The sequence below is a fragment of the Dermacentor variabilis genome, chromosome 9, assembly GCF_050947875.1.
Source record: "Dermacentor variabilis isolate Ectoservices chromosome 9, ASM5094787v1, whole genome shotgun sequence".
Lineage (NCBI taxonomy): Eukaryota > Metazoa > Arthropoda > Arachnida > Ixodida > Ixodidae > Dermacentor > Dermacentor variabilis.
Genome location: NC_134576.1, coordinates 92,998,510 through 93,024,063, shown reverse-complemented (window position 1 = coordinate 93,024,063; position 25,554 = coordinate 92,998,510). Strand labels below are relative to the sequence as shown.

Here is a 25,554-nt window from a genome sequence, read left to right as displayed (position 1 = left end):
GCTGGTGAAGCTCTGCGCCACCAGGTAGCTGCACCGTGTAGGCCACTCAGGCCGCTCACGTTTACCCTAATGCCCCTCATCACAGCAGTAGCAGTATGGAGGGCCTTTAGTTTACGCCTCCGCCCATCCGTCAAAACGCTCACGTCCCCTGCGGTTACCGGAATACCGGACACGCTCGGTGCTGCGACGGAACGCTCGCAACGCACGCTGCTTGGATAGCTCTCGCGGGGATCGACGGCCAGGTGGCTAGCCTAGAGGTTGGAGAGGCTTCACGCGCTGGCTCCAAGACAACAGGAAGTAAACGACACGACGTCACATCATGACGCAGAGCCAGTGAAGGCAGAACTTAGCCCGGACCACTCGGCCAACGAGTTGAGGAGAAAAAGCATGGCTAGGGGGGAAGCTAACTTGTAATCGTCCATAGCTCTGTTAATATGAGACGCCTCACTTATGGCGCTAATATTTTGCTGTAGCTCTACCTTACGCGTCTACAAGATTTGTACAAACCATTTCAGGGACCCTTTAAATAATATTTCAGAGCTATCGCTGCCAAATTCTTCTGGCAGATATTTCTGTGCATTTAGGGCTGTCAGAATTATTATACGGTTTTCAACCACGCGCTTTCTCATCACACGTCTAGTTAGAGCTCGTTATCGTGCGCTATGTATTTTATTGCGATAGCCATTATATGAACACTCCAGGCGCATTTCTACCGTCGGCGTCACCTTGAGTTTCCGATAAAGTCCAAGGGCGATAAAATCGCCGCCTCACGCCGTGTGCTGTATGTGCGAGTGAAAGCTTGCGAGGGTGAGCGGCGATCGCGGCTCAATCTCGCGCACGCAAGCGAGGAAAGCGGGGGTGAAGCGCGCCTTCCATCGCGCGCTAGGTTCCGTGGGGAGGGGGGCGTTCTACTCCGAACGGCCCGGGCGGCCGCGCGCGCCAGCCCTGGACGCTGTTTCTTGAAAGCCATCTGCGACGGCGACAGAGCCCGCCGCGAGCTGTTTTTTCGCGGCCTAGTTCGCGTTGATGCGAGACGCAGCACGAAGGTCGAAAAATAAAGCACAGCATGCTCCTTTCGAGTATTGACTGCGTTAAACATGTCGAAACAAAAAAAAATCATACCACGAGATAGATGGAGAAAAAAAGGTACAGGCTTGATATACTACAGAGCAGTGTAAAATCAGTGCATCGGAACAACGTAAAATACGCACACAAAAGCAGATGCGAGCGACTAAAATCACTGCTATGCAAAGAGCTGAAGAAGTTATTTTGGGCACGAAGGCACCTTCACAGCCGAGTCTATAGAGTAGTTGACTTAAAAAGAGCGCTCAGAACAGTTCGCTGTGCTTGGTCCTCGCGAGGTGCGCGAGCACTCTGAAACAGAATGTCTTTCACAGAATTTACACTGGTGTCCGAGAAAGCCACATTCTCGGTAAAGTTTTGCACGCCGCCGCGTAAGCACTGAATCTATCGAGATGGGCGACAGTTTCGCAGCTTGGTAGGCTGCGCACATTGGTGGTTTTTGCGTATAGTTCTTGCTCATTTCTGCCAGAGTGGTCGGCGCCTGATGGAAACGCAGTAACGAGGGACGCAAAAAGGAACGACGAATGTTTTGGCAGTATTGTCACAAGCCAGCATCAAATCCTTGACACTGTCACTTTGTTGTCCCATCGATTGTTGATTAAGTATGCCCATCATCCAGCCAAACAACCTCGGTCTCTTCTCGGCTGGTCTCTGTAGGCTGTTGACGCCAGGCACTTTGTTCCGCAAACGGCTCGGTGTTTAAGCGTGCCGCGTCAGATTGTTCATCAGGAAGCGTCGCATCATCTCGTCGACAGTACGTGTCTGGTCGAAACCCGGGTAGTGTCCCGCCCTGGCGACAACTACGAATGAGAAATTGCCCGCCGACGTCACGTATCCAGAAAGTCCTGCCTCCTCTGGCCCCGCGTAGAAGGGAACTCGACGGCCGTGCCTAAACTGTTCGGCTCGGCCCCACTCGACGCTCCGGAAGTACTCTTCGATTCGCGCCGCCGAGAAGATGGGGTCCAGCTGACCCGCGTATGCCAGAAACCGGTAGTTGTCCATCAGTGTGCTCACGATGTCCGAGATGTTCCTCAAGTAGTCCCCGCTGAGCTGCAGGTTGATGAGGGGTTCGCGCAGGAACAAGGCGTTGCGACCGACGTGCACGGCTTCTTTGAAGACTTCGGTGGCTACGTAGTCCCTGTAGGCGGCAAACTCGGCCGGTTCGACGCTCTGTAGCGCGTTTCCGTCGTACTTGTAGCCGGTAAGCCGCTGGAACATGGTCGGTGCGCTTCCCTCGCCCGTGGATACGAAGGCGGTCTTGAAGAGCAGCTGCAGAGCCTCCAGCGTGCGGTTGTCGGTGACCATCTGCCTGATGGTATCCATTCGAGTGGTGTAGGCCTGCCAGCCCTGGTAGTCGAGCAGGCTCAATTGGTGGTAGTAGTCGGACAGGTCAAACAAGTCCACTGCAGGGCCCAGGAAACCGACGCCGCTGATGATGCCTCGCAAGTTTACCGGAAGGTCTGGGTTTGAATGCATTCGAATGGCCACAGCTGCGGCGGCTCTAGCTGAAATGGAGAAAAATAATGCGAAATAAAGCCAATCGCTTCGTTTCTTCGGAACCACACAATTTGGAAAGCCGACGACAATGCAAGCTATTGGTCGGCCCGACTTAGCGCTCAGACTTGGCGAACCAGCCTCAGAATTCACTGCTGAATTGTGTTCCGTCAGTGCTGTGAGCAGCAGGTTTGCTCCGTTGAGGCTGTATTCGCCGAGACTTCTCAATGACTCAGACTGATAAATTATTGTGTAAGTTATGACCTCTTCAAGTCAAAAGAAGTTGCTTGGGCACGGTGAAAGCTATGCACGTGTACCTTGCGTGCGTGAGCCAGGTAACATATTAACAGCAGTGAAGCGTAATATAAATTGCAGCATTTATATTCAATACTTGGCTAAAAAGCCACTATAGATGCGCCATCGTCGTACCTCTTCACAAACTGTGATCACAGGCGCTTGTAGTTGAGCATTCTCGATGTCCAAAGAATACAGATTGCTGAAGAAAATCATTAGTTTTCAATGGACGCCAGCTAATGGAGCAGATTATTATCGATAACTATAGCATTTAAATGTCACAGTTACGATTGATTACGGTAGGAATAGCTAAGCTTTATTTTGACTTTCTGCATAAACAATAGAAAATATGCGATGGTATAGAAGGTCTCGTCTGGGACAGCTGATTTCTGATGTCTGCGAGAGCTGGTGCTGAAGACAATTGGTTCATATTGAAGCAAGTGATGGTGATATTTCTCGCAGTAGTTCTGTTTGACGCATAGTGTGAGGCTTGGATTATATGAGCTTAATTAACACTCTTTTATGTAGGTTAGGCAATGTAATACGAAAGCCAGTCAATTGAAAACCTTAAATTTGCTATAAAATATAAAAGTTTTGGGCTACTGGCCTGTAAGAAAGCAAAGTTGTTGCTAGTAGTGCATAACTATTTGGTAAGTAGCCGAAAAGTGCAGCTTGAAAAACGTTGAGATAGTCGCAAAATAAAGTTGGCCGCCCCGCCAACTTTAGAACACGCACCAAATAAGAACAGCTTGCGTTGTCAGATTTTAGACAAGTGCAGAAACAAGACCTGAAATTTATCGACGCATGAAAGTTAAGTATGGTAATGCGTGTTTGTGACAGCGTATCAAGGGAGTAGCAAATCAAATCAATCAACAGTTGGCGTGACATCGGTGTAAGATGCTTGTCACCTGGGTCCCACAGGTCAAGTTGCGGCACCAGAGCATGACAATACTCGCTTCATACTGCCAGCGCAACAGTTGCGACCACTCAAGACCTGCTCTCTTGCGTGTCGGCCACATTCTCTTTACTCACTAGATCTCGCACCAAGTGACTATCACATGTTTGCGCCGCTCAAAGAAACACTAACGAAAAGTTCGATCAGTTGAAGAGGTACATCTAGCTTCATACGTGACTGGTTGCGCAGCCAAATAAAGTATTTTTTTCCTCGGGAATTCAGACACTTTGCAAACACTGGAAACTTCTATTGAGCGTGAGAGAGATTATTTAGAAAAATGATCCTAAAGTGTTTCTCATTCGCTAAAAGAATAAAAAAAAATTTACGGCTCACTTGGCTGATCAACGCAAATGAATAAATCAGATTAATAAATGAAGCAACTATTTAAAACGAATTACTGGCACTTGTCGCACATCCCTGGAGCGTACGGCTCAACGTAGGCTGTTCTTACCTCCGTACGACTCGCCAGCAACGTAGAAGTCGCGCCCTTTGTATTCCGGGAACAGCCGGAAGAACTGCACCAGGAATCCGTGGATGTCCCGGGCAATCTCTTCCAGACTCGTCGGGTAACCCTTGATGTCGTTGGTCCGACTGAACCCGGCTCCCACAGGCTGGTCGAGGTAAATCACGTTCGCGTACTCGCACACAGTGCTCTCCCTTGGGTACAGCTTTCCGTGGGCATCGATGGCGACTGGCCCGTTCTCGAGGAAATGACCGAACAGAGAGGAGCTTCCGGGACCCCCTTGGAGCCAAAGTAACAGGGGGGCTTCGACACGATTTTTCTGCCAGTGAAAGAAGGAGGGGTAAGCGCTTAAATGACTGCCATTTTCGTTTCTTTTAATTTTCATCAATCAGCTCATACGACACTCTACCAATACTGAACGAGAAGAAAGGAAACGGATGACCCGATTTTATATTAGTGATATCATAAGAAGCCAACAAACAAGGACACCAATGACAGCATAGGGAAAATACTGCAACACTAGAATATTATACAGCACTTTCGTTCTTTCGCGTGAAGGCTGCATAGTGCTTCAGATTCGCTATATCTAGCCAGTACTGTACAACTATAGTGGGAAGCTATGCAATGTAAATAAAGTTGCACATTCACTACGTGATCTGACCGAGTATGTACGAGCAGTTGACAATCATACGCAAAGAACAGTGGCAGATTAAAATACCAGTGTGTTTTCTAGCTGAGTGATTCCAACTCAGTCAATCCGTCAAGACAAAATGTTGTTGCGGCCTAAAACACAATGTCCTTGATAGCGATTTGCTATACTCGTCTTTGTCGTCACCTTCATGGAATGCGACGAATGAGACACCCAAAAGAGGTGTTGTTCACGTGCTTATCGAGGGCCGCATTTTCTAAAGCATTTGCTCGTATGAATGCTGTTATAGAACATTACAATATCTCATTGTTGCTCATGTCCTTCTGCTGCCAAGAACAGAAGCGACACGGATGCCTCACTGAGAGCTCAGTCATTACTTTCTTCTACAGCATCTGTCCAAGTGGTACCCCTGCCTACTAAAGAGCCACCGACGAAAAAGTGCCATTACACCTGCTATGAAAAAAAAAAAAACTATAGACACAATCTATAAGCACCCTGTAACGAAATAAAGTAAACCCAGTGGTAGCCTTTCGTTTTATGATTTGTCTGCCTTTTTAGAATAACTTTTTATCTCTCTGTCTGATAGGAACAAGAGACGGGACACGGCAGTAAATCTCTCGTGGAAAGATTTTACTTCTTGGATACCGAACGGCAACGCCTTTCCCATGAGTTGTACTACTGCGTAAAGCAAACCTTGCCGGAGGTTGTTTTCCCTTCTGTGTAAGTACACTTTTCGTTAGTCGAATACAAATCACATTATAAGCTTCCTAGAAAGAACTTCTTCTGGTATCGTACTTTCATGTATTGGCACCGCACACATCGCGATATATTGTGCATTAGGTTCAATATTTCAAAGCTGCCTAAATTCAGGAACTCTATCTTTCGCAACCGTATCAACCTAAATATTAGGTCTACACTGCAACGTCTAGCACCATTTCCACGATAACGTTCGACTGTAAGCAGGCGTAATGTTTTATCTGTGACAAACGTTGTCAAAGTATGAGTGTATGTGTTTCGGTGACTGTGCTGGCTTTTATTTGTAAACGAGCTATGGGGAGCCACCTTGCAATCACTGCTCCCGAGGATGCACAACTCACACTTGTGTTTTGGCCGTTTCGTTTGAATAATGGATTAGCCCGTGGATTTGCATCTTAATCAGACGTGATCAGAGCCAACGCGCACAAGGGAATACGCCTTCTTCTCACCATGGCCTGCACATGCAGGAAGAAGAGGTGGCTCTGAAGTGTCTCGTTGACGGTGACCAGGCCGGCGTGGGCCTCAGCTCCCGTGTCCTTGTTGGAGAACGCGGACACCACGCTGAGTTGCCTGGCCTCGGTCGCCCCCTTGCTTTCCACGAGAGGAGTCAGGTAGAGAGTGCCCGTATCATCATCATGTCGCCTTGAAGTATTCGGGATGATAAGGGTGGCATTGTTGGGATGACAACGTTAGTGAATGCCACAGGTGAAACAGTTCATATCACTGCATGGTTGCGGGGTCTCCGGTTACAGAAATGAACATCAATGCATAAGAAAAAAAAACCCGATTTTAGAAGCTTGCAATAGGCACTCATTCAGAAAGTTATGCGGAGACAATATAAGTTGAATAAGAGGGGAATGAGTTTTGATAGCTGCAGGCGGACCTAGACTAACCTTGCAAAACTTGCCCGCACTTGCTCCGCGCTCGAGCTTTACTTATTAAAGGGACGCTAAAGGAAAGTACTAAGTTGAGCTATATAGACAAAGCATCAGTGTAAGATTCTGTCATCGTTTTCTGCGTGCCAAAATACACCAATTTTACGGTGAAGCTGTTTATGGCTGGGCTTCCGTGCATTTTTGTTCTGCGTCAACAAAAACTATCCCCATCAGCGATGGCTCACATCTCTCGTAATGCAGAGGCTATATAGTATATCCGCCGTTGTAAACAGAGAAAGGCGAAGCCGTTCGCAGCGGCCGCTCTTCGTGAATCAGAGGTGCTGACGTCACACGTAAGAGGTGCCATAGTCGGAAATAGATGGCGCCACTCAGGTTTCTTTATTTTCGTCATTTTATCGCTTACAGAAGCTCTCTTTTCATCACGCATGAATAATTCGTTATTAGAGGTGCATAATCTTTCATTCTAGCTCGACTTAATACTAGCCTTTAGTGTCCCTTTAAGTTCTCGGCAGAGCCTGAAGCCTGTCACAACAATGCGAGTGTTGCATATTAAGTTCACAACACTGCAGGCAAGAGTAACACAAAGTAAGGCAAGTCTGCCCAAAATCATATACAGGATATGGCACTATCTTAATGAAGGAGGAAATGTAGAGTGAGAAAGCACTTCGATGCTATGTGATAGCTTATTGATTAGTGCGCATTTTAAATTATTTAGCACCTGCTATGCCAAAGGGCAATAAATAGGGAAAAATCCACATACAGCAAACGTTGTTCAGCGCCGGTGTTCAATTACGTCGACGCAGTTTAGCGGTGCTGCCTAACTTGCCGTTCGTTTCGCTTCGGCTTTGCACGCCTGACGTTACATCGCGACCTCCGCGTATAAACACGGTGCTAGCGCATATCGAATAGCTCCAATGATATGAATAGGTTTAGTTTACACGCGACAGCGCCGCGCTAGAAACACTACCCTTTTGGAAGTGGAGAATACAGTGTAGTGGTTTGGCATCGGACCGTCAACGGGGGTTCATCTCGGCGGGAAGGCAGATTGCAATACCGCGCCCGGCTTGCGATACGGAGCTGGTGCTCAGCCGCACAACTTTTAATTATACGTGGTCTGCAAATTTAAGGGGACAGCAAAGAAGATGTAATAAGGACGCGCAGGCATGAAATTCTTGAGGTGTCATTTTTTTCTGCGTTAGACGCAGATCCGACCAATGTAAATCATGGAAGAAATACTTGCAAGCGTCAAAATCGCCCTATTGCATACTGCATATTGCATATTGTAACTACTGCGTACTTGTTTGTGTACGAATCAGCTTCGCTTTCTATACACAGTAAGCGGATGCGTCATGACGTCATGATACATCTCAGGAATGGCTTGCTACATTCCAGCGATCGCTGTGGCTGCCAACGCGTGAGAGCAGCCGGAAAGAACGTGCGCAACGCTCTTGTTTAAGTATTTTTGTGAGCAACGTCATGGTACCTAGCGTTATTGCTACGAAGCGTCCGCAACTTTCGCTCTGTGTCATGCCGTTACGATGACGCCAGGTCCGGCGTTTCGAGACATGCTTCAGTATGAAATAAAATGTCTTCCAAGTGTTTTCCAACATTCATGCTTGCCGAGTATCATTGCCTTACGTGCGAGTAGTTTAACTGTGGTAGGGTTTCTGCAACTTCGAAGATTTGTGCCATATTCTTTCTTTAAGTTAAGCTGTATTAGTAAATCACGCTGCAGGAAGAGCAGATTGACCTCTCTTACAGCGACCAGTAGGGTTCGTTAACCAATAAATACAGGAAAACGAGAGGATGTTGGCGACCAACCCGAAATTTCCGGAACTCCTCCGCGCGACGTCATCACATTGACATTGACAATGTCTACTCAAGTACGTGTAGTTGTCTGTTTATTGGCAGATCAGTACTATACTGCATTCTAAAAGAGTCACAGATTAAACCTGGTAAGTATTGAAAACGCTTCTTGTGCCCGAAGGGCAAACACAAGGTAATAATTTGACATTTGTTACCTAACAGTTACACCGACGCATGAGGTTACTTCGCAAAATAAAAACAAAATGAAGAAGAAATTAAGTTTGGCGGTCATTCCGCAGTGATCAACCTTTTCCTTCCAAATGGACGAATGTAAAGTTGTGAAGGAATAGTTTACCGCTCTAAACTGATTTAGTGTCACTCATTTGTGTCCCTTTGAGACACGTTCGAACCAAGAAGAACTGGCTATATGCGTTATTCTTCAATGATTTAGGTGGCTCGGATCTTCGTTTAATGCACAAAAAATGACAACTTAAGTCTACAACTAGAATCCATGGAATAGCGATGATTTCGCATGGTAACTGTAATGGGTGAGACCAGGCCACAGCTTGTTGGCATAAGTTAGCCTCTTAACTGATTACAACTGGTCTCGTAAGTTCGTTATTTCACCGAGTTCATTAATCAGTGTTGTACTCATTGTCATCTCCGGAATCACCGCTGCTGTGCTGGGCTAACGATTCGCTCATTCTTTCATTTGTGCCTCTAGCTCACTTACTCATTCCGAAGACCTACTTCTTCAGTGTTCATCATCCTATATCTACATTGTAGGGTAGCGATTTCGGGGAAGCGGGGCTGTCTTGAAATTCGTAACCTGAGACTGGAATTGAAGCATCTTCCGTGAGTTAACTAGGGCTTGTGCCCGGGCAAAAAAGGTCTAATCATGTATACGTGCCGGGGTAGTTTTTATCCACGTGAATCTCATCATATATCTAGTGAAGTGTTTTCTAGCGTGCGCGTGCTTATACATCTGGATTAGACCTCTAAACTTTTATGCCGAGGTAGCGAGAAACACGAAAGAAAGGAGAAGGGCGGAAAGGGAAACTAGGGCAGCAAATGTGGCTTACAACCCTACACTGGGGACAGGAGAATTAGGTGGTAAAGAAAGTGAGAAGAGACACGCCGCGCATATACACATGCGCACAACATTTAACACAAGTTAGTTTCAGTCAGTACTAGAGCTGTCTGTAGAAATGTGTTGTCCTCAAGAAGTTTAACCAATGGCTTTGTCGCCCTCTGCTGCTGAGGCTGGCATTCCGAAATGGCCAGTACAGAGAGTAATTGGTGATCAACGCGAATTGGCGCAAACAAGGCCGATCGTTTCTGCATACTGTAAGAAGGGCGATTACGGGGAATGTGATCAAGAATCTTCTTGCGACCAGGATCTTCCCATGCAGCCCTGCCGGCTATCCAAATACGGAAGGCGAAGACTTCAATTGCTATAGACGAGAGAGAAGGGTTGCGTCCCGTCGGGAAAGTCCAGACTGGATACGAAGACGTAACGAAGGGTACAAACGGTGTAGTAGGTTGTACAACAAATTCGTCTGTTCCACATGGGCTCTATATAATATATAGAGCCCATGAGGAACTGACGAACCGACGAAGCACTGATAACTTCAATATACATTTAAAGCGTGTTCTACTCGAAGCAAGTTGATCTAGTCGGTTGTATCATAAGCGTCGGACTAGACGTTTGTAATGTGTGTTACACTTCTGCCCTGTGTTCTACTGGAGATAAATTCAAGTATAAGGCATCGCATTACGGTTACGTGCGCCCGGGTGCGCCTGTAACAGTGGACCACGCTGTGTACGCACATCTCACACTCACCGATTTCGTGGCACGGCGAACGCTCCGATGAGCGCTAGGCTGACGGCGAGCATGAGCACGAGGAGCACGATGAGCATAAACCGGCGGCCCTTCATGGTCGTCGCCAGGCGACCGCACGCCTCGTCCACGCGCTCCCACAACGGCTGCTGCTGGTGATGCTCCCACAGCTCCGGCTGCTGCTGCGGCTGCTGCTGCTGCTGATGCTTGAGATGCGTGCCGGCGTGCGGCTGACCGGCCTCTGCCGCTGCCGCTGCGGCGGCGGGGGACGCCGGCATGTCTGGGCCTACTTCGAGCTGGGGGCGCGGCTCACTGATAGCCGGGCTCGCTGGCTGGACGCCGGTGCAACCGAGCGCTCTTTGGTCCGCGGCTGGCTACGGGCTTGCTGCTTCGTTGCGCAAGCAGCAAACGACGTCGCTAGCTGCCGCCACACTTCCTCACGATGTCGGCTGTGTGCCGGAGGCGAAAGGCTCGTCCTGCACACGGCAGCATGGGAAGGCACGCTTTGTGGAGAGGCGGTCGCCACGGGAGGTATGCGTGTACTGTTGACGCTTCGCCTGCTATGAGCGACTCGGATTTCGTGTTTGCAAACCCGGCCGCCGATCGCGCTCGATGGTAAACGGAAGCGCCTAAGGCTATAAGTCGTAGCTGTTGCCTGCGATGGCTAACAAAAGTAAAAATAAAGGAAAGCAAGTAGTGGCGACAAGGAAAGTGTAGGCAATAGCAGGCACGGAGTTCTGGCGGTTACTAAGCGAGACAAGTGTCGCTGCAGTGATTCCTGCGGTACGGATATTCGGGGATGTGGGTTGACAGATTCACTCGGTGCTACTTGAAGAGCCCGCAAACTGGGGCCACTGACTTTTGCGCAACGATTGGTTGTCGGACGAGGAAACGGAAATTAGATAGTATAGAACATATAAAACGAAGTTATTTTTAGACCTGGCAAAGCCTGAACGATATATTTGAAGGCCACGTTCTGCACTGCCGTTAATCCAACTCGGAAAGAAACTGACAATGAGGTTCGTCTGAATAATGTGCATTCTTCTCAGCAAGGAGCCATGTCCTGCCGATAGACAATGACGTAAAATATATTCAATGTCTCATAATAACTAAATATATTCAATAAAGGTGAGAAGTACTATCGGTATTAGTAGACGTGAAGAGACGTTCATATCACTGAGACGATGTGACTTCTGCCAAGGATTAGCTGCAGCTTCCACCATATCATTTGGGAGCTGCAAAATTATCCTTTGCTGTCTGCTTTCCAATCCCCTGCCTCTATCGCGACATAGTGTCATATTCAGAATTGGGACTCTGAATAGCGACCTAACGCCAATATAATTTCCAAAAATTTCGGATGCTTTTGGAGCGCCCTGCAGAACCTTGCAATTTTTGTGCTGCTGTTTGTGAGTTTGTGTAGCAAATCTTTGCTTTAAAATACACTAATATTTTCATGTCTTTAAGGCTCATGTGTCATCGTGCCACACCTGAGCGATTAGTAATGCGATAGCGTTATTAGGATCAGCATATGCCTACTCAGGTCTTTGAGTGTATTGCCTCATTTGTGGGCCCGCGTTACAAGCTTCATTGCAAACCTTGTGAAGATACACATCACGCAATGGTATTAGAATGGGCTTACCCGCACCTTTGATTAGAATGCTTCCGTTATTGGCCCACTTTATTTTCCGTTGACACCAATGGCGAAGGCCGCTGAGTGAACTGTATGATGTTATCGCATAAAAGTCTATTCATAATGTCAACGAAAAAAAATAATGGGTGTGTTCAGATAAGGATAGTCAGAGGATCGAGCGTTCCGACTAGTTTTTGATTCAAGCGAAATTTTTATGTGACATAGAAAATATCCTGCACACATTTGGAACCGGCATTATTTTTTTAACCGCGAATCTTTGCATCAGCAGTAAAAAAATATTTCCGGCCAAAATGAAGTTACCGGTACGTGAGAGAATAAATATGTTTTCTGGTGTGTTTAACAGACAGTAACGTATGCACAGAGAACAAATATTGAAGGAAACTCGCTCTGCAAGACACATTGACAAATTTCCAGATATGGCCCATTTCTTTGTTGTTCACAAGCCAAGTTTGCTATTTCTTGTTTGGGTTATTGTTATGATTTGGTTTGTTTAGGTGAATGCGGGGCTGTTTTGCCGGGATGTGCATGTACAATCACATTGTTCGAATAATTCTGGCCGCCACTGAGGCGAATCCACACTGGGGAGAAGATACAGCGAAGCCGATTGATAACGAAGCGTGAACATATAATTGAAACAAACCGTCACACACACAAACGAATGAAGCAACATGCCTAAACTAATAGAAACGTTGATGCGGCTCTCGATGTCCTTGCACAAGTAAACAATCATACAAAACAATAGGGTCTGTGACCAGTCACAAATGACATGCGTTGGTGCAGCTGCAGGGCGTCGGTCACGTGAGGATAAGTCACTGCTTGCTTCTTGAGAACCGTACGCAGCTCGGCCAAGTGGTTGTAGAAGGGCAGCGCGAAGTTCTTGCCTTCAGCCACGTGTCACCAGGGCCACCGAAAACCACGGGTTGGAGGTAGGTCAGGGGCCGGATCGTCGCTGAAGTCTTGAAGCTCGGACCCGTTGCCCGACAGACTGACTCCTTCCACTCCGCCCAGCGGACCTCTTCTCTTGTTGTTGGTGTTGTTGTTGCCTTAAAACATGGCTCGTACCCGTTCTTGTTCCTTAGTGCTCCCTCTTCTGCTCCATCTTCCAGAACCCGTGTGTTTTCGGGATCGGTGATAAGGTACATAATGGTGGCCTCATACTATGGCTCGTGCCCATACTGGGGGATCGGCCAGCAGTGGCGCCTGAACTTTTACTTAATGTACTTAAGTATTACCTGTTATTACCTGTTCGTTACCTTAAGTATTACCTGTTATTACCTGTTATTACCTTCGTCATTCAACTTATGGCACGTACCCACAATGAGGGGGGTGGGAGCGAGAGGACTGACCATGGTTCGCGATCCTGCGAGCTCGCGCCGAATCCTGCCATTCTTTTTCCTTCTTTTAGAGTCGCTATAGCAGTCCGCCGCGCCAGGCACGCGCACATTAGTCTTTATGCATGACAGTTATTGACTTGCGCAGACAATTGAGTGTATGTAATTTTCAATAACATACTTCTCTAACAAACTTCAAAAAGTATGTGTACCAAGTATGAAAACATAGAAAAATGCGTTCGTTTTTTTACTTGTTCAAATTCGGAACACGCAACTGCATAAGCCGCATTTGCTACGTTGTTTCAGTTAAGTTTTTCTTGCTGAAACAAAGGCTTGAGATGACAAAAAGAGGTCCATTCCGTTGTGTGGAGAGATTTGTTGTCGTATAAAAATTTCGTTGAAATAAAAAAAAATGTTGGTATCCATGTTTGACTGTTCTTTCTGAACACACCCAAGTGTCGAACAATTACAGCCGTAGCTTGTGCATGTCTTAATATTCGCTGCTTGCGAATCATTCCTTTTCTTTTCTCGGCTGCCTTGGAATTTGGCATTCAGTTTCCTGTTAGTAATCAACTGTTTCCCTCCACACGAATGAAAAAAAAAACAATGGAGGAATTCTTTACAAATCTAAACTGATATAGTCTTCCTCTTTAGTTCGTTAGAAAACGAAGCTCACTAGGTACAGCGGATTTGTACATGGCGAGATTTGGAAATATAAGACCTATAGTTATCGTACGCTACACGCTTTGCGTCGAAAAGCGTAGGATTTGATACTAACGTTAGTAGAGTAGAATCTGGCGCTGCAAATTGTTCAGCCGCCATAAAATTCATCGGCAGTGCATGAACATTTCTAAAATTAGGCACGAATATGTGTTGATAAAACACCTTTCGGATTATCTCTATGGTTAAGTTGGATGCTACGTGCAACTACGGATACACCGACGTTTATTTAGAACCGTCAAATGTTTTACGTTTACAAGGAGTTGTGTCAGTTGTTCATTGCGTAATATTTAGTCTCTAAATAAATTTTGACACTCTTGAGTGGGTGCGTAGTTAAATTTATGTGACGTCTTGTGAGAAAAACTCGCAGTGGGCGATCTCTTTTATATTTTAAATGATTATTTTCTTTTATGCTGCAGCGAAAACCATCGAATCGTAGAAGGCAGCTTAAATGACATTCTTTTTCGCACCAGTAATATATGATAAGAAACGGAGCTTCAAGATAAGTAAACATCCACGGGGGACGTTTCAAGCCTGAAGGACAAAGTTTAAGCAAAAGCACCCCTGCTGAAAAAGCCCATAATCGCCATAACTCTCCTGTCCAATAAATATCATATTACATATGGGAAGCCGGTTTTTTTGCATGGGATTCATATGTTTCATATCGGATTCTTGGATAGAGGAGATTCGAGGCATCTGCATTTTTTCAATAGCGATGGACTGCACATTCTTCCCATCTTGGATAAACAGTCATACCTGTCGCGAGCGGAAATCACTAGAATCAAATCTCCCTTCAGTATTTTAAAGCGATGGCTTTCTTCTGCTCTTGCACCCACTTTGAGGTTTGTATGTTTCTGGCCCTTCATGGGCCAACGTAGGACACTAGATGTTACCAGTTGTGACGAGAAATAAAAATAAATACATGAAGAAAAAATTGGTCTCCAATCCATGCTGTGAAGGTGGTTGGACAGCGAAGCTGTAAACGGCAACTAGAAGGATTGCCCATTGCCGCGTAGCTTTAAATTATTCACATGGCGACATACACATGCAGTTTACCTAACTATTAGCCTAAGACGTTTCAGCGGCCCGCAACTTGGCTTGCGCCGCTACTTCGTGCGCCTACAAAGAGTGGACCAGAGAGAAGAGAAATTATTTTGCCACACTTTCGCCTCACCTCGTATGCACGCTGCTCTTCAGGAGTCCTCACTATGCATGACTTTCCCGTAGCACTGTCACGACACAAGTCAGTTGTTGGGCGTTGTAAAGGATGTTGACAAACGGCATGGAGGGTGAGAGGTAATTTCACCCCAGAATTGTGGGAGATCGCCGTTGTCGGGCTTCGCCAAGAGCAAAACCAGCTGGGCGCTTGGGTAGTGAGACCGGAGGCGCTATTTGGCGGCAGAGAGCCCGCGTCGCCACCTCGGGACATCTTAACCTGTCGCACGTGTGGTCTGGAAACGTGGGAAAGGGTGTGACGTTGAGGGCTCAGTTTTATGGGCCCACCGGAGGAGACGAACCATGCACGAGACGGCATGGTGAATCGGTGGGTGCGCTTCGGCAGGGGTGCCCTTGGCGGCACGCAGTGCGCGATGGTTTTAATTAAGGCGCGAGGACGGGGCGACGCAGATGTTCGTTCCCCGTAAGTGTTCTTCAAAGTGTCGGGAGACTTTCCCATGCATGTAGCAGAGCAGGACGGTTGGGATGTTGTTTGTTTATTTGTTGTTTGGTACGTAGTTCCTTTCTCTCCCTCTATCTCTCTGAATGTTCCGAGGAACTCAGGGAAAGGGTGATAGAGAGTGTGTGTGTCCAATGAGTGACAGCCCAGTTGACCCAATCAGGTCACTGGGGTGTCGTGATTTGTCATGAGGGGATTCGGGAGGAGCAACTGGAGGGTTAAAACCTGGCTCCCGACCTCTCACGGGGGTTCCGGGCGCAGGAAAGGTGCTCTGCACTTTCGGCTCTGCCGAGTTAAGGCGCCGGTCCAGTGTAACCGAAGGGTATTGACGTACGAACGGTGTTATGCACTATCGGCTATGTCGAGTTGATACGTCAGACGTACTGTAAATAACTGTCGATGTAGATATTGTGCACATAAAGTCTTTTCTCTAAGTGCAAACGTCTATGGCGTCCAATCTCTGATGGAAGAGGAGAAACGACGACGATGACAGCTGAAGAAAAGTTTCTCCACCAAGTAAGCTGGTTACGCCAGCTTGGAGCACTCTGTGCTACGAGTGTAGGAACGTAGAAGTTTTAGTGGCATGTTCTTCGTTTACACACGAAAGCGTAGTTACGTCATTCCCTGCTTCGTATGCTACAGTTGCCGCTTTCCGGCAGCTGAAGCTTATGCAACCGTAATCTTTACCGATAAACGCTTGTGGCGAGCGCTACGCGCGAAGGCGAGCTTTCTAGTTCCTTTCTTTTTCTCTCCTCCGCACGGCCGGCGCCGCCGCTGCCGCGGATGCCCGGAGGCGAGCGCCATCTGCTGGTGCTGCAAGGAACCCAGCGCCGCACACGGTGCGTACCACCCGAATGTTTGCCTACGGACACGACAGACCCATTGGAAGAGCTATACAGCTATACTACTATTGGAAGAGCTATACAGCCCTTCGGTGTAAAATGTCCGATGTTCAGTTTGGAACCCTGCTGCCCGAATACTATTAGATCATGGACTTGTGGCTGTCAAGAAGGAGTAATCTCGTGCAGGCCAGCGCTTGGTGCACCTGACGCCTTAGGCGCATCGCATAGCAACAACTCACTTATAGAAAATGTGCGCTGCAAATCTTCAAGCTGACGGCGAAGACAGAAGTTACGCAACGCGTTCATCTCCGAGAATAGCTTCGCGTCTGTCATCGTCCTGTCGCTATGACGCTTTTCTTCAAGCTCAGTCACGTCGTGTCTTAATGACTGAACACGTTTCAATGCTGCATGTAAGTACTGCTCAATCGTCTGCAAGATCCATCGAGGTTGCTAACCTGCAGCGCGTCTATTTGAATGGCGCAACCTATTGCTTATAAAGATATTAATTGAAGGTTGGATTTGCCGAGATTTCTTATGTAACACTTACTTTAAACATCTCAACGTTTGTTGGCAGATTGCTCCTAACATGCCACGCATTTTCTGAATACATGAACTTGCTACATGGCTAGTATCGTTTGGAAAAAAACCATGATAACCTGTATATAACGTTTTCGAGCGCTTCTCATAGCATTACGAGCTTCGCTGCGAATGTCTTGTTTCTTACTCCATAACCGATTCAGTATGCTGTATCTTCTGTTTAGAAAAAGTTTATTTCGACAAGAGACGATACGAGCATTGAGTCACAATTACGGCACAATTCCACCAGTACGATAAGATAAAAGAACGAGACACGGCACGTTTTCAAAGTAGTGTCCGAGTCCTCACTCATCGACATATAATCACATATAACCACAGAAAGGCACACTTAGACATAAACGAAATGTCCCATGTATAAAGTGATGTTTTATGCAGTGTACACAAGAGTTATGTACAATGATGATGTGACAGAACGTTTTACACAGTTATGAAGTGATGTGCACGAGATGTGCACGTATACGGAAATGATGAATGATTGTTAAGGACATTGCCAGTGCGGTCGAAGCTAAGAAAATACGTATTCACCGTAGCCCTCTTTCGCTTCAGCGTTGGCAGTGGTACAAGATTACTTTATTGCTTTCGTTGAAACTGACCGTCTAAACTGCAAACATTTCTGTAATTTTAAAAAACCATAAGATTGCACCCCTAAAGAAGTACCTAACTTAATTTTAAAATTTTGAATACAGATTAGCGAAGTCCGATTTAAGCCTAATTACTACACCTGTAAACTTGTGCGTTTCTGTCATGTTTACCGTTCACTTTACGTTCTTCGAGTTTAGCGCGCTTCTGAAATGCATCTCGTATTTTGCCTATTTAAAGGATTTAAATCCTTTAAGTGACTGTTACAATTTAGAAGAACTTGTTGTCGGGCGAGTCGGTGCATATTAACGAAAATTTAAACTGCGCGAACTAACGACCACAGAGAGTACGTGACAAAAGGACAGGCGCAAACTTGCAACTAACTCTTTTATTTCACAAAGACCACAAATAAACGCAGCCCAGAACTACACCACCTCGCGTGCGTAGCAAAGCCAATATCACGAAAAATAACTCTCTGTTCAGGCAACACGCGACCTAACGATAAACCTCATTTTCACTGCTGTGCGGATAAACTGAGGTGTCGCTGACACGATCAGGTAGCGTCTTTCATATGTGACACAGCTCGCCTATCTCCCTCGCTCGGCTATATCGGCATCTATGCAAAATATTTACTTCTTTCAGGAGCGGCTTACGCGTGTACATACATCGAGCAGTGGACGTGATGGTGCCCCACTTGTGTTATTCTTAATTGACACTTCATGCTCACGCAAGCGCAAATTCACGCAGCTTCCGGTTTGGCCTACGTAGACTTGGCCGCATGAAAGCGGTATTTGACAGAGTGCCCCAACACTGCAATCTACGCAGGAAAATGGTGTGCTTTTTTTCCTACCCTCTTGCAATTTATTTCTACTTCTTCCTATGCGCAAAAATACTCCGGCAAGCTTGCCGGTAGCCCAGAGCGCCGCGTCAACTCTATATCGTTCCACAGCCTTCTCTCTTTTTAAAACTTATGGGGCGTCTTGTCAAAGTACGGCACAACTGCACGTTTTTTTATCTTTGCCTTCCTTTGCAGTTTGACTTCTAGTGTTTTCGGTTTTTGTCTTCTTTAACACGGCCTCCGCTACTGCATGATTGCGGTTTCCCGCGATCCGTAATTTCAGCAAAGTTGAAAGGTGCGTTTCATGCAGTTTATAAATAGGAATATTTGCACCTAAGTAGCCACTAAATCCAGAAAGAGTACTGATGTTGCTCACGCAAATATCTGAGAAGATATGCGGTCTAACATATCAACAGGCAGTGCGACATGCAATGCAGTGCGACATACAGGGAGCAGGACACTTTGTGCCCTGCTTACTGGAGCACAAAGACTGTCATTAAAAGATGAAAGTAGAAAAAACCTTCATAATTACAACTTGAAGCCTACACGAGCGTTAAATATGGACACCCCCTTAAGCATGCTGACGCGATTTGAATGGGAATGCATGATGACTTCTCTAATAAGTTGGTTACGTCCATGATACATGAAGTCATATATTTTCACGTGTCCTCCAGAACCCACCTTGCTGTAATTTGTACCAACCTTAATACACCTTAATCCACTCGAATCCGCTTTGATCCACCCTCATTCACTTTACCTCAATTCACTTTACTTCATCTGTTCTAACTTCATAACTTGTTCTAACTGTAATTCACTTTACTTCTTTCTAATTCACTCTAATTCACATGAATTACCCATAATTACTACTAATTAACGATGTTATACCATTTACTACCTGCTGTACTACTACTGACGTCATACAAGACGCCGATGACATCCAATAATTTTTGGTACCACTCGTTGCAGACAACGCCGGCATTTCTGCTTCATGGGACATACAATGCTTTCGCATTAAGTAATATCCTGGTGTTGCGTGTTACCACTGTGCCTGAGCATGCTTGGCTATAAACTTCGTATGTGTAAAGCTGAAGTGCTCAGACGTGGCTGACTTCAACTTTTCGCATTTATGGAAAAAAGAAATACGAGTCGAGGCTGCAGTGCTTGATGTTGCACGTCTTCGTCTTGATAAAAATAAAGCTAGTCTAAATTTATGAAATAGTTTCTAGGGCTTACTTTATTAACAATCTCTCCTTGCCTGACGGCAAGGCTTCATACATCTATACTGTTTGCGCGATCCAGGTACGAACATTTAGAAAAACATTTTCGAGTTTAAAGAAAAGTACTTTTTTGTAACTAACTTCTGACATGCATAGCTGACATTTGGAAGTATATATAACGATGTACGACATATATTTTTAGGCCGACCACCAAATCAACCTTTTTCATTTTGAAAACAAAGTTTTCTGCAAAAAAAAAATGAACTTTGCAGTTATTTTTCAGGCGATATACCGTACCTTCAAACCTTCAAAAATCTCTCGGTCATACTACATCAACCGGGCTACCACAGTATATTTAATTTCTGCCTTCTTTATTTTCCTGGGTTCCGAGGAATAAATTCAAACTTTGATATTTTACTCGCTTCTCCGCTGCAAAAAGCACCCGCAGTATTCAAATATGTAAAAAAAGTCTATTTTCGCAGTCACACTATTTCATTGTCTTGCCATACAGGCCATCTGAATGTCTGGATCATGCAACATGCTTAAAAAAAAGTTGATTGATGCCTTCTAGCTCATCTGAGCAAGAACAACAAATATTCGGCAAAATGCTAGAAAACTTTTGACAAGGTACGTAAACGTGGACAATGAGCTTCTCACTTAAACAAACATGTGAAAAATTTTTCAACGCAATCTGTGACGGTCGAAAATAAGACACTGGTTGATTTGGCGTGGAGTGACACTTGTGCGATAGATGGCGTCCAAACTCTTCACGTCTGAAGGTATGTGACTGTGGCAGCTAACGCTGACCGACCACCTGAAGAGGGCCTGCTTCTCCTGTATGTTCTTAATGACTAGGCTTCATGATTCTCACGTGACGCACCCTCCGCCGATGGTGATTATAATAACTTTTTTGTTGTAACCGAGAAAATATCCGAATGTGTGTGGGGCTCTTAGTCCAGGGCTCCACTGCTGGCCGTTGCTGCCTTGGCCCGCTCAGCCAGGCGACGTTGGTCGTCTGGGTGCGAGCTCGGTAGGCGAGCTTCCCAGGTCTCCAGTGAAGGGGAGGAGGTGAGAGGGAGCGAGTGGGTATAGGGAGGGTTATTTCGATCAATCTGGGCACCTAGCTCGGTGCATGGTGAGATAGAACTTGTGGAGGAGGGATGACGTGTCTGCAGGTGTTGGCTTGTATACCTTTCATCACCACATGTGTCATTGTCACGGAAATCTGCAGCGCGTCTCTTGTCGAAATGCGCAAGCTATTGCTTACAAAGATATCGATGCAAGGTTGGTTCTGCCGGGATCGTTTTAGTGTTTAACTTTGTGCTAAAAAGAACAAGCCGACTTTGGGTTCATTGGAACCGTACTGATTAGATGCAATGAGCGGGGCACTGTGACAGCCGGAAGGAAAACGAAAATAATAGAACAGGCATGACATGGTTTCGTATGACTGGAGGGTCATCGCGGCCGTTCAGTATGCTACGTTCTCTATGGTGAGTGGGCGGTATCGTTTACCACGTTCAAGAAGGGTGTCGGGGCCCCTTAAAGCGTGCAGTTAGTGTCACGACATGCTAATTACGGTTAGCCTTAGCGTGTGCTGCTGCCTTTCTGCGCTATCAGCTTCCGTGTGTACTTAGGCATGCTGTCACGGGTTTATCTGTCAGGATTTGGACACAGTCCTATCAAACATCGGCCTGCCTATCGAGAAAGACAGTGATAGCGAGATATTTGTTTTGTATGCACCGGCCAGTTCACGCGCCCACCTCGGGGTTGCTTGTACGGCGGCCCATGTTTGTTCGGAACGGTGCAAAACCGGTGTTATAAAAGAACAACAACAACAAAAGAACGATCGTGCTTGGAGCATCGAACGTATGTTACAGAGGTCAAAGGGGTCAGCAATAATTGGGAGTTATCCAGTATGGGGCGTCTCTCATATATTATGTGCTCATTAGTCGTTGAGTAGAATGAATGAATCAATCAATCAATCAAATAATTGTGAGCACACATATCCACACGAAATCAAAAGTGGATATTCACATTAGAGTCGCGCAAATCTGCAAAGGGAGTGCGCACGGATTCCTCAGAAAGAAAGCTATCAAGATTTAAATAAGTTTGTCATGACTTTGTGACCGAAGAAGGAACTTCAGCCTTTCTTGACCATTCGCGTTATCGTGTGGTGAAGTTACTGGAGGGTCATCGCGGCCCTACAGACTACCCGGAGCGACTACCTATTGCCAGTCGACAGTGAGAGGCCAAGTTGACCTACTGGAGACGCTGGAATATTGATTAACCGAATGTTTAAGACGAATTCTTATAGCTAGTAGGCGTGATATCGATACTGGAACCATAGCGCTCAAATGGCGCGCACATAGAAAGGCAGGCAAGGACTGTGCGTTAAATTTAACTGAATTTTCATTTTGAGGAGTGACATACTTTATACAAAGCTGCACAATACAAATAACAGCCGAAGCCCACGGGAACAAGACCAGGCAAATCATTCTGTATTTGTTTACATATTGATGCTGGTAGATTCCTTTGGGAGCCTCACGCATTTTTGTGTTGTATGTCCGTGTCTAGACTCTATCACGTAAACTTGGACCACTGGATATATATATGCCTTGGGTATCCACCCGTCTAGACAATTTGGGCCGTTGGGCACTTACAACTGAGCACGTAACTCTGGGTAGTTCAACTATAGACAACTTGGGTATTTGGATATGGGAGACTGCATACTCCGCTGGGTGGGGAGGTCAAATAACTAACTGGGTTATTGGATATTTGCAACTGAGCATGGGGCTCTAGGTACGTGAACATTCGTGGATAATCCTTTAAAATGGTTATGTGCCACTGGATCCGTATAAACAAGCAGAACAAGAGGAAAGTAGTGAGAAGTCGGCAACGTAAAGGTGCAGGAGTCATCAAGAGAAAAGTGGAAAAGTCGGCATCAAAAGCAGCCGAGTGTGACGAAAGAAGCAAAGTGAGCAGAGTGGGACAAACGCGTGCTTTGCAAGAGCAGTGATGAGATACAGAAGAGTGCAGGGCATGTCGGTAACGGAAAAATTAAAGTCGTGCGCACAGAAGAATCTATCAATGCGCTGCGTCCCTGTATTGCTGTAAATGTAATCGCATTAATGTTGACAGTCATCGTGAGATAGGTTCTGCCGTAATTTTTTTGTTTGTTCTCTCCTAGCCTAAATCATTTAGGCATCTCACGGTATGCGAAATTTTTACCCTACGCAGCACAATGGGTTCCTTAACGCATTCCGTTTCCCGCAAGAATGGTTCATGGAGAGCGGTCCATGTCGCTTGTATAAGTGTCCCAGTCTCAAATTTTTATGCAAGTAGAAAACGGTCTTTCCCATGAATTCATATGCTTTTTTTCTTTGCAGCTCCGGCGCAATTCTCACATAGGTGCAATCTTTCCGTTTGAAGAATTTATGGTCCACATTGCAAAGTTCCGCCGAACTCTTTTGTTTGCAGGATCCAATGGTCGTTATCTACGACCCTATAAATATCATGAGCCATTCCACTCCGTGAAGGTGGATTACCAGCAAAGCTGTTTAGCATACGACACATAGTGACACAGAATTTGGAACATTGGTGCTGACTCGTTTACAGTGATTTCATATACATTCGCGAGGTTGACGGCACCGCCGCCCCGATGAGCATTAGGAAAGAGGACACATGTGATGTTTCGACGGGACCACCACCACGGGAGAGCGGAAGGAAAGGAAAGGAAATATGCAAGCGCTTGAAACGCCGACAAAGAGAGGGCAGTGCGACCGTAGACGTGGCCGACGTGGGTCAAAGTGTAGTATCTGTTCTTGTCGGCTTAATAACTGATACGGGTTGTATTTGTATCCAGGATGTTAAACTTATTTTTGCAAGTTGACGGAGTGCTTGAAGCCTGTTTCACCTCCGCGCGGGTCGGCGCAGTATTGTGCTATCTTCGGGATCGGCCCACGGTTTTTGGTCAACGGACATCGATCCGCTGGAAACTATAGCGATATACAGCTTCACTGTAAAATTCGAATATTCTTGTGGCAGTGCGTACATGCCATTTTCTTCTGTCGAGCTGATCAGGTGATTATTGTCTGATTTACGTTCAAATAAAACATTGGACCGAGTTCTCAACGTACAGCTGTATTTTGTGTATGTAGCGCTATGCTCCAACTGCTGGCTGGGTACTCAAACTACTTGGTTAGGAGTTCGAGACGGTGGCGTTACACTGGTGATCTTCAAATCGTTTGCGCCTACGAGTCAAGCTTCTGAAGAAAACCTCGGAAGAATGTGGTTTTTATTACAAAGCCAATTCACAGCCTGTTATCCTGATCTACTGCGGGAAGAAATAGAAATATGAACGACTATCGGTTTAAGCATGCATGAATTATTCTTCGTGCAGCCTTCCGCGAAATTAAATAGTCAATCGCTCGTAACACGAAATATATGAAAAATGATGGGTTTGCGGGAGTGTTGCCGGTCAATGCATGTCTGTTCAGTAAGGATCCTGAGACTGGTTCTCCCATCGTCACATGAGCCTTTAAGGTTTACCGCCGAACACACGGCCGCTTTGCGTTCTTTTTTCCCTCAGTGTTATCAACCCAGCATGGCATGGATGCTTCTGTAGATATTGCATCAATGTGTAGAGTGGCAATAACGCCGTCTGCTACAAGCGATAATTTATTATATCCGGACGATCGACGCCGTTTGCGCCGGCATTGGTGGGGTCGAGACGTCACTGTATCGACGAGCATGGTTGGCCCATCGCTTTTAAGGTTAGGTGAGACGCACAGCACGTTTGGCTTCAAAAGCGAGGAAGCCAAGCGGAAGCCCCGTGACGCTGCTCTGCCGGAGCGAGGGCAGCGTCCTGGCTTCCACTACTTGCAGCATCAGCGGGGCACGCGCAGACAGTAGATTCTCTGCTGAGCAGCGGCGTACAGAGAGAGAGAGAGAGAGAGAGAGAGAGAGAGAGAGCAAATGATAAAGGAAAGGTATAGAGGTTAACCAGCACTGAGCCCGGTTGGCTACCAATCACACCTTGGTTTATATACACTGGTCTTAGCTGAACAGAGAGTAAACTTTAAGGTAAATCTAATTGATTCTTCGGGCGCTGTCGAACGCCGATGGTTTTTATTTCCTTCGGTCTCGTCTCGTGCTCCCATCTAGAGGCAACGCCTGTAATGCCGTTGGCGGTGTTCTTCATCACGCCAGTTCTCCGAGCCGCGGTCAGGGGGGCAACGCTAAATCTTGCTGTCACTTTCATTGCTTCGCCCTCGGACGAAGCTGCCAGACTTCTTTTTTTTTTCGTTCAAGAGAACGTTTCCACTAACCGGAAATGAGTGTGGAACTACATTAAAAAGATAAGGATTCCTGAAGTTGTACGCGGACTACTGGCTTTCATGAAGTTTCTTGTATCCAACTTGCATGCTTGAAACAACGACTTGCACATACGCCCAGAAGTATTTCCGCAAGCAAATGATAGATAATATATTAGAGGGAGGACGGTATGGTCGGCCAGCTGCAGTCTTAAAACAACTTGCCGAGGACGCTACTTCGCGCGTATTTGGCATTCCAAGAATGAACGAACGCGCGCACACTACGACATAAAGGAGGAAAGCAGCCAACGGGCGCTGCTGTCAAATATTAACTTTGATGGCGTGAACGTAACATGCGTTAGAGAACAGCGACATTTGTAGTTTCCCGCGGTGCTCTGATAGCTTAGAGCGTGGCAATATGAAAGGCGTAATCGCAAATTGTTACTTACGTGGGATGACCTTCACTCTAAGCTCGCCATTGTGAGCGTGCTGTCACGGGTGCATGCTTTGAGTTAGCATAGAGAATGCTGTTTGGTTCTGAGCTCTCGCATTCACC

General features: G+C 46.3%; 1 protein-coding gene and 1 non-coding gene across 2 annotated transcripts; one reads left to right on the top strand and one right to left on the bottom strand.

The window, feature by feature from the left end:
- Positions 1–1,129: 1,129 nt before the first annotated feature.
- On the bottom strand, positions 1,130–25,554 carry LOC142557135 (venom serine carboxypeptidase-like). The gene is made up of 5 exons (XM_075668780.1): positions 25,448–25,554; positions 10,240–10,712; positions 6,144–6,336; positions 4,278–4,608; positions 1,130–2,588 (listed from the first exon to the last, which is right to left on the bottom strand). The coding sequence occupies exons 2-5, from the start codon at positions 10,512–10,514 to the stop codon at positions 1,783–1,785; spliced, it is 1,605 nt and encodes a 534-aa protein (XP_075524895.1). The 5' UTR covers positions 10,515–10,712; positions 25,448–25,554; the 3' UTR covers positions 1,130–1,782.
- LOC142558693 (U2 spliceosomal RNA) lies at positions 23,470–23,652 on the top strand. Its single transcript, XR_012823092.1, has one exon. It is a non-coding gene; the product is annotated as a U2 spliceosomal RNA (small nuclear RNA).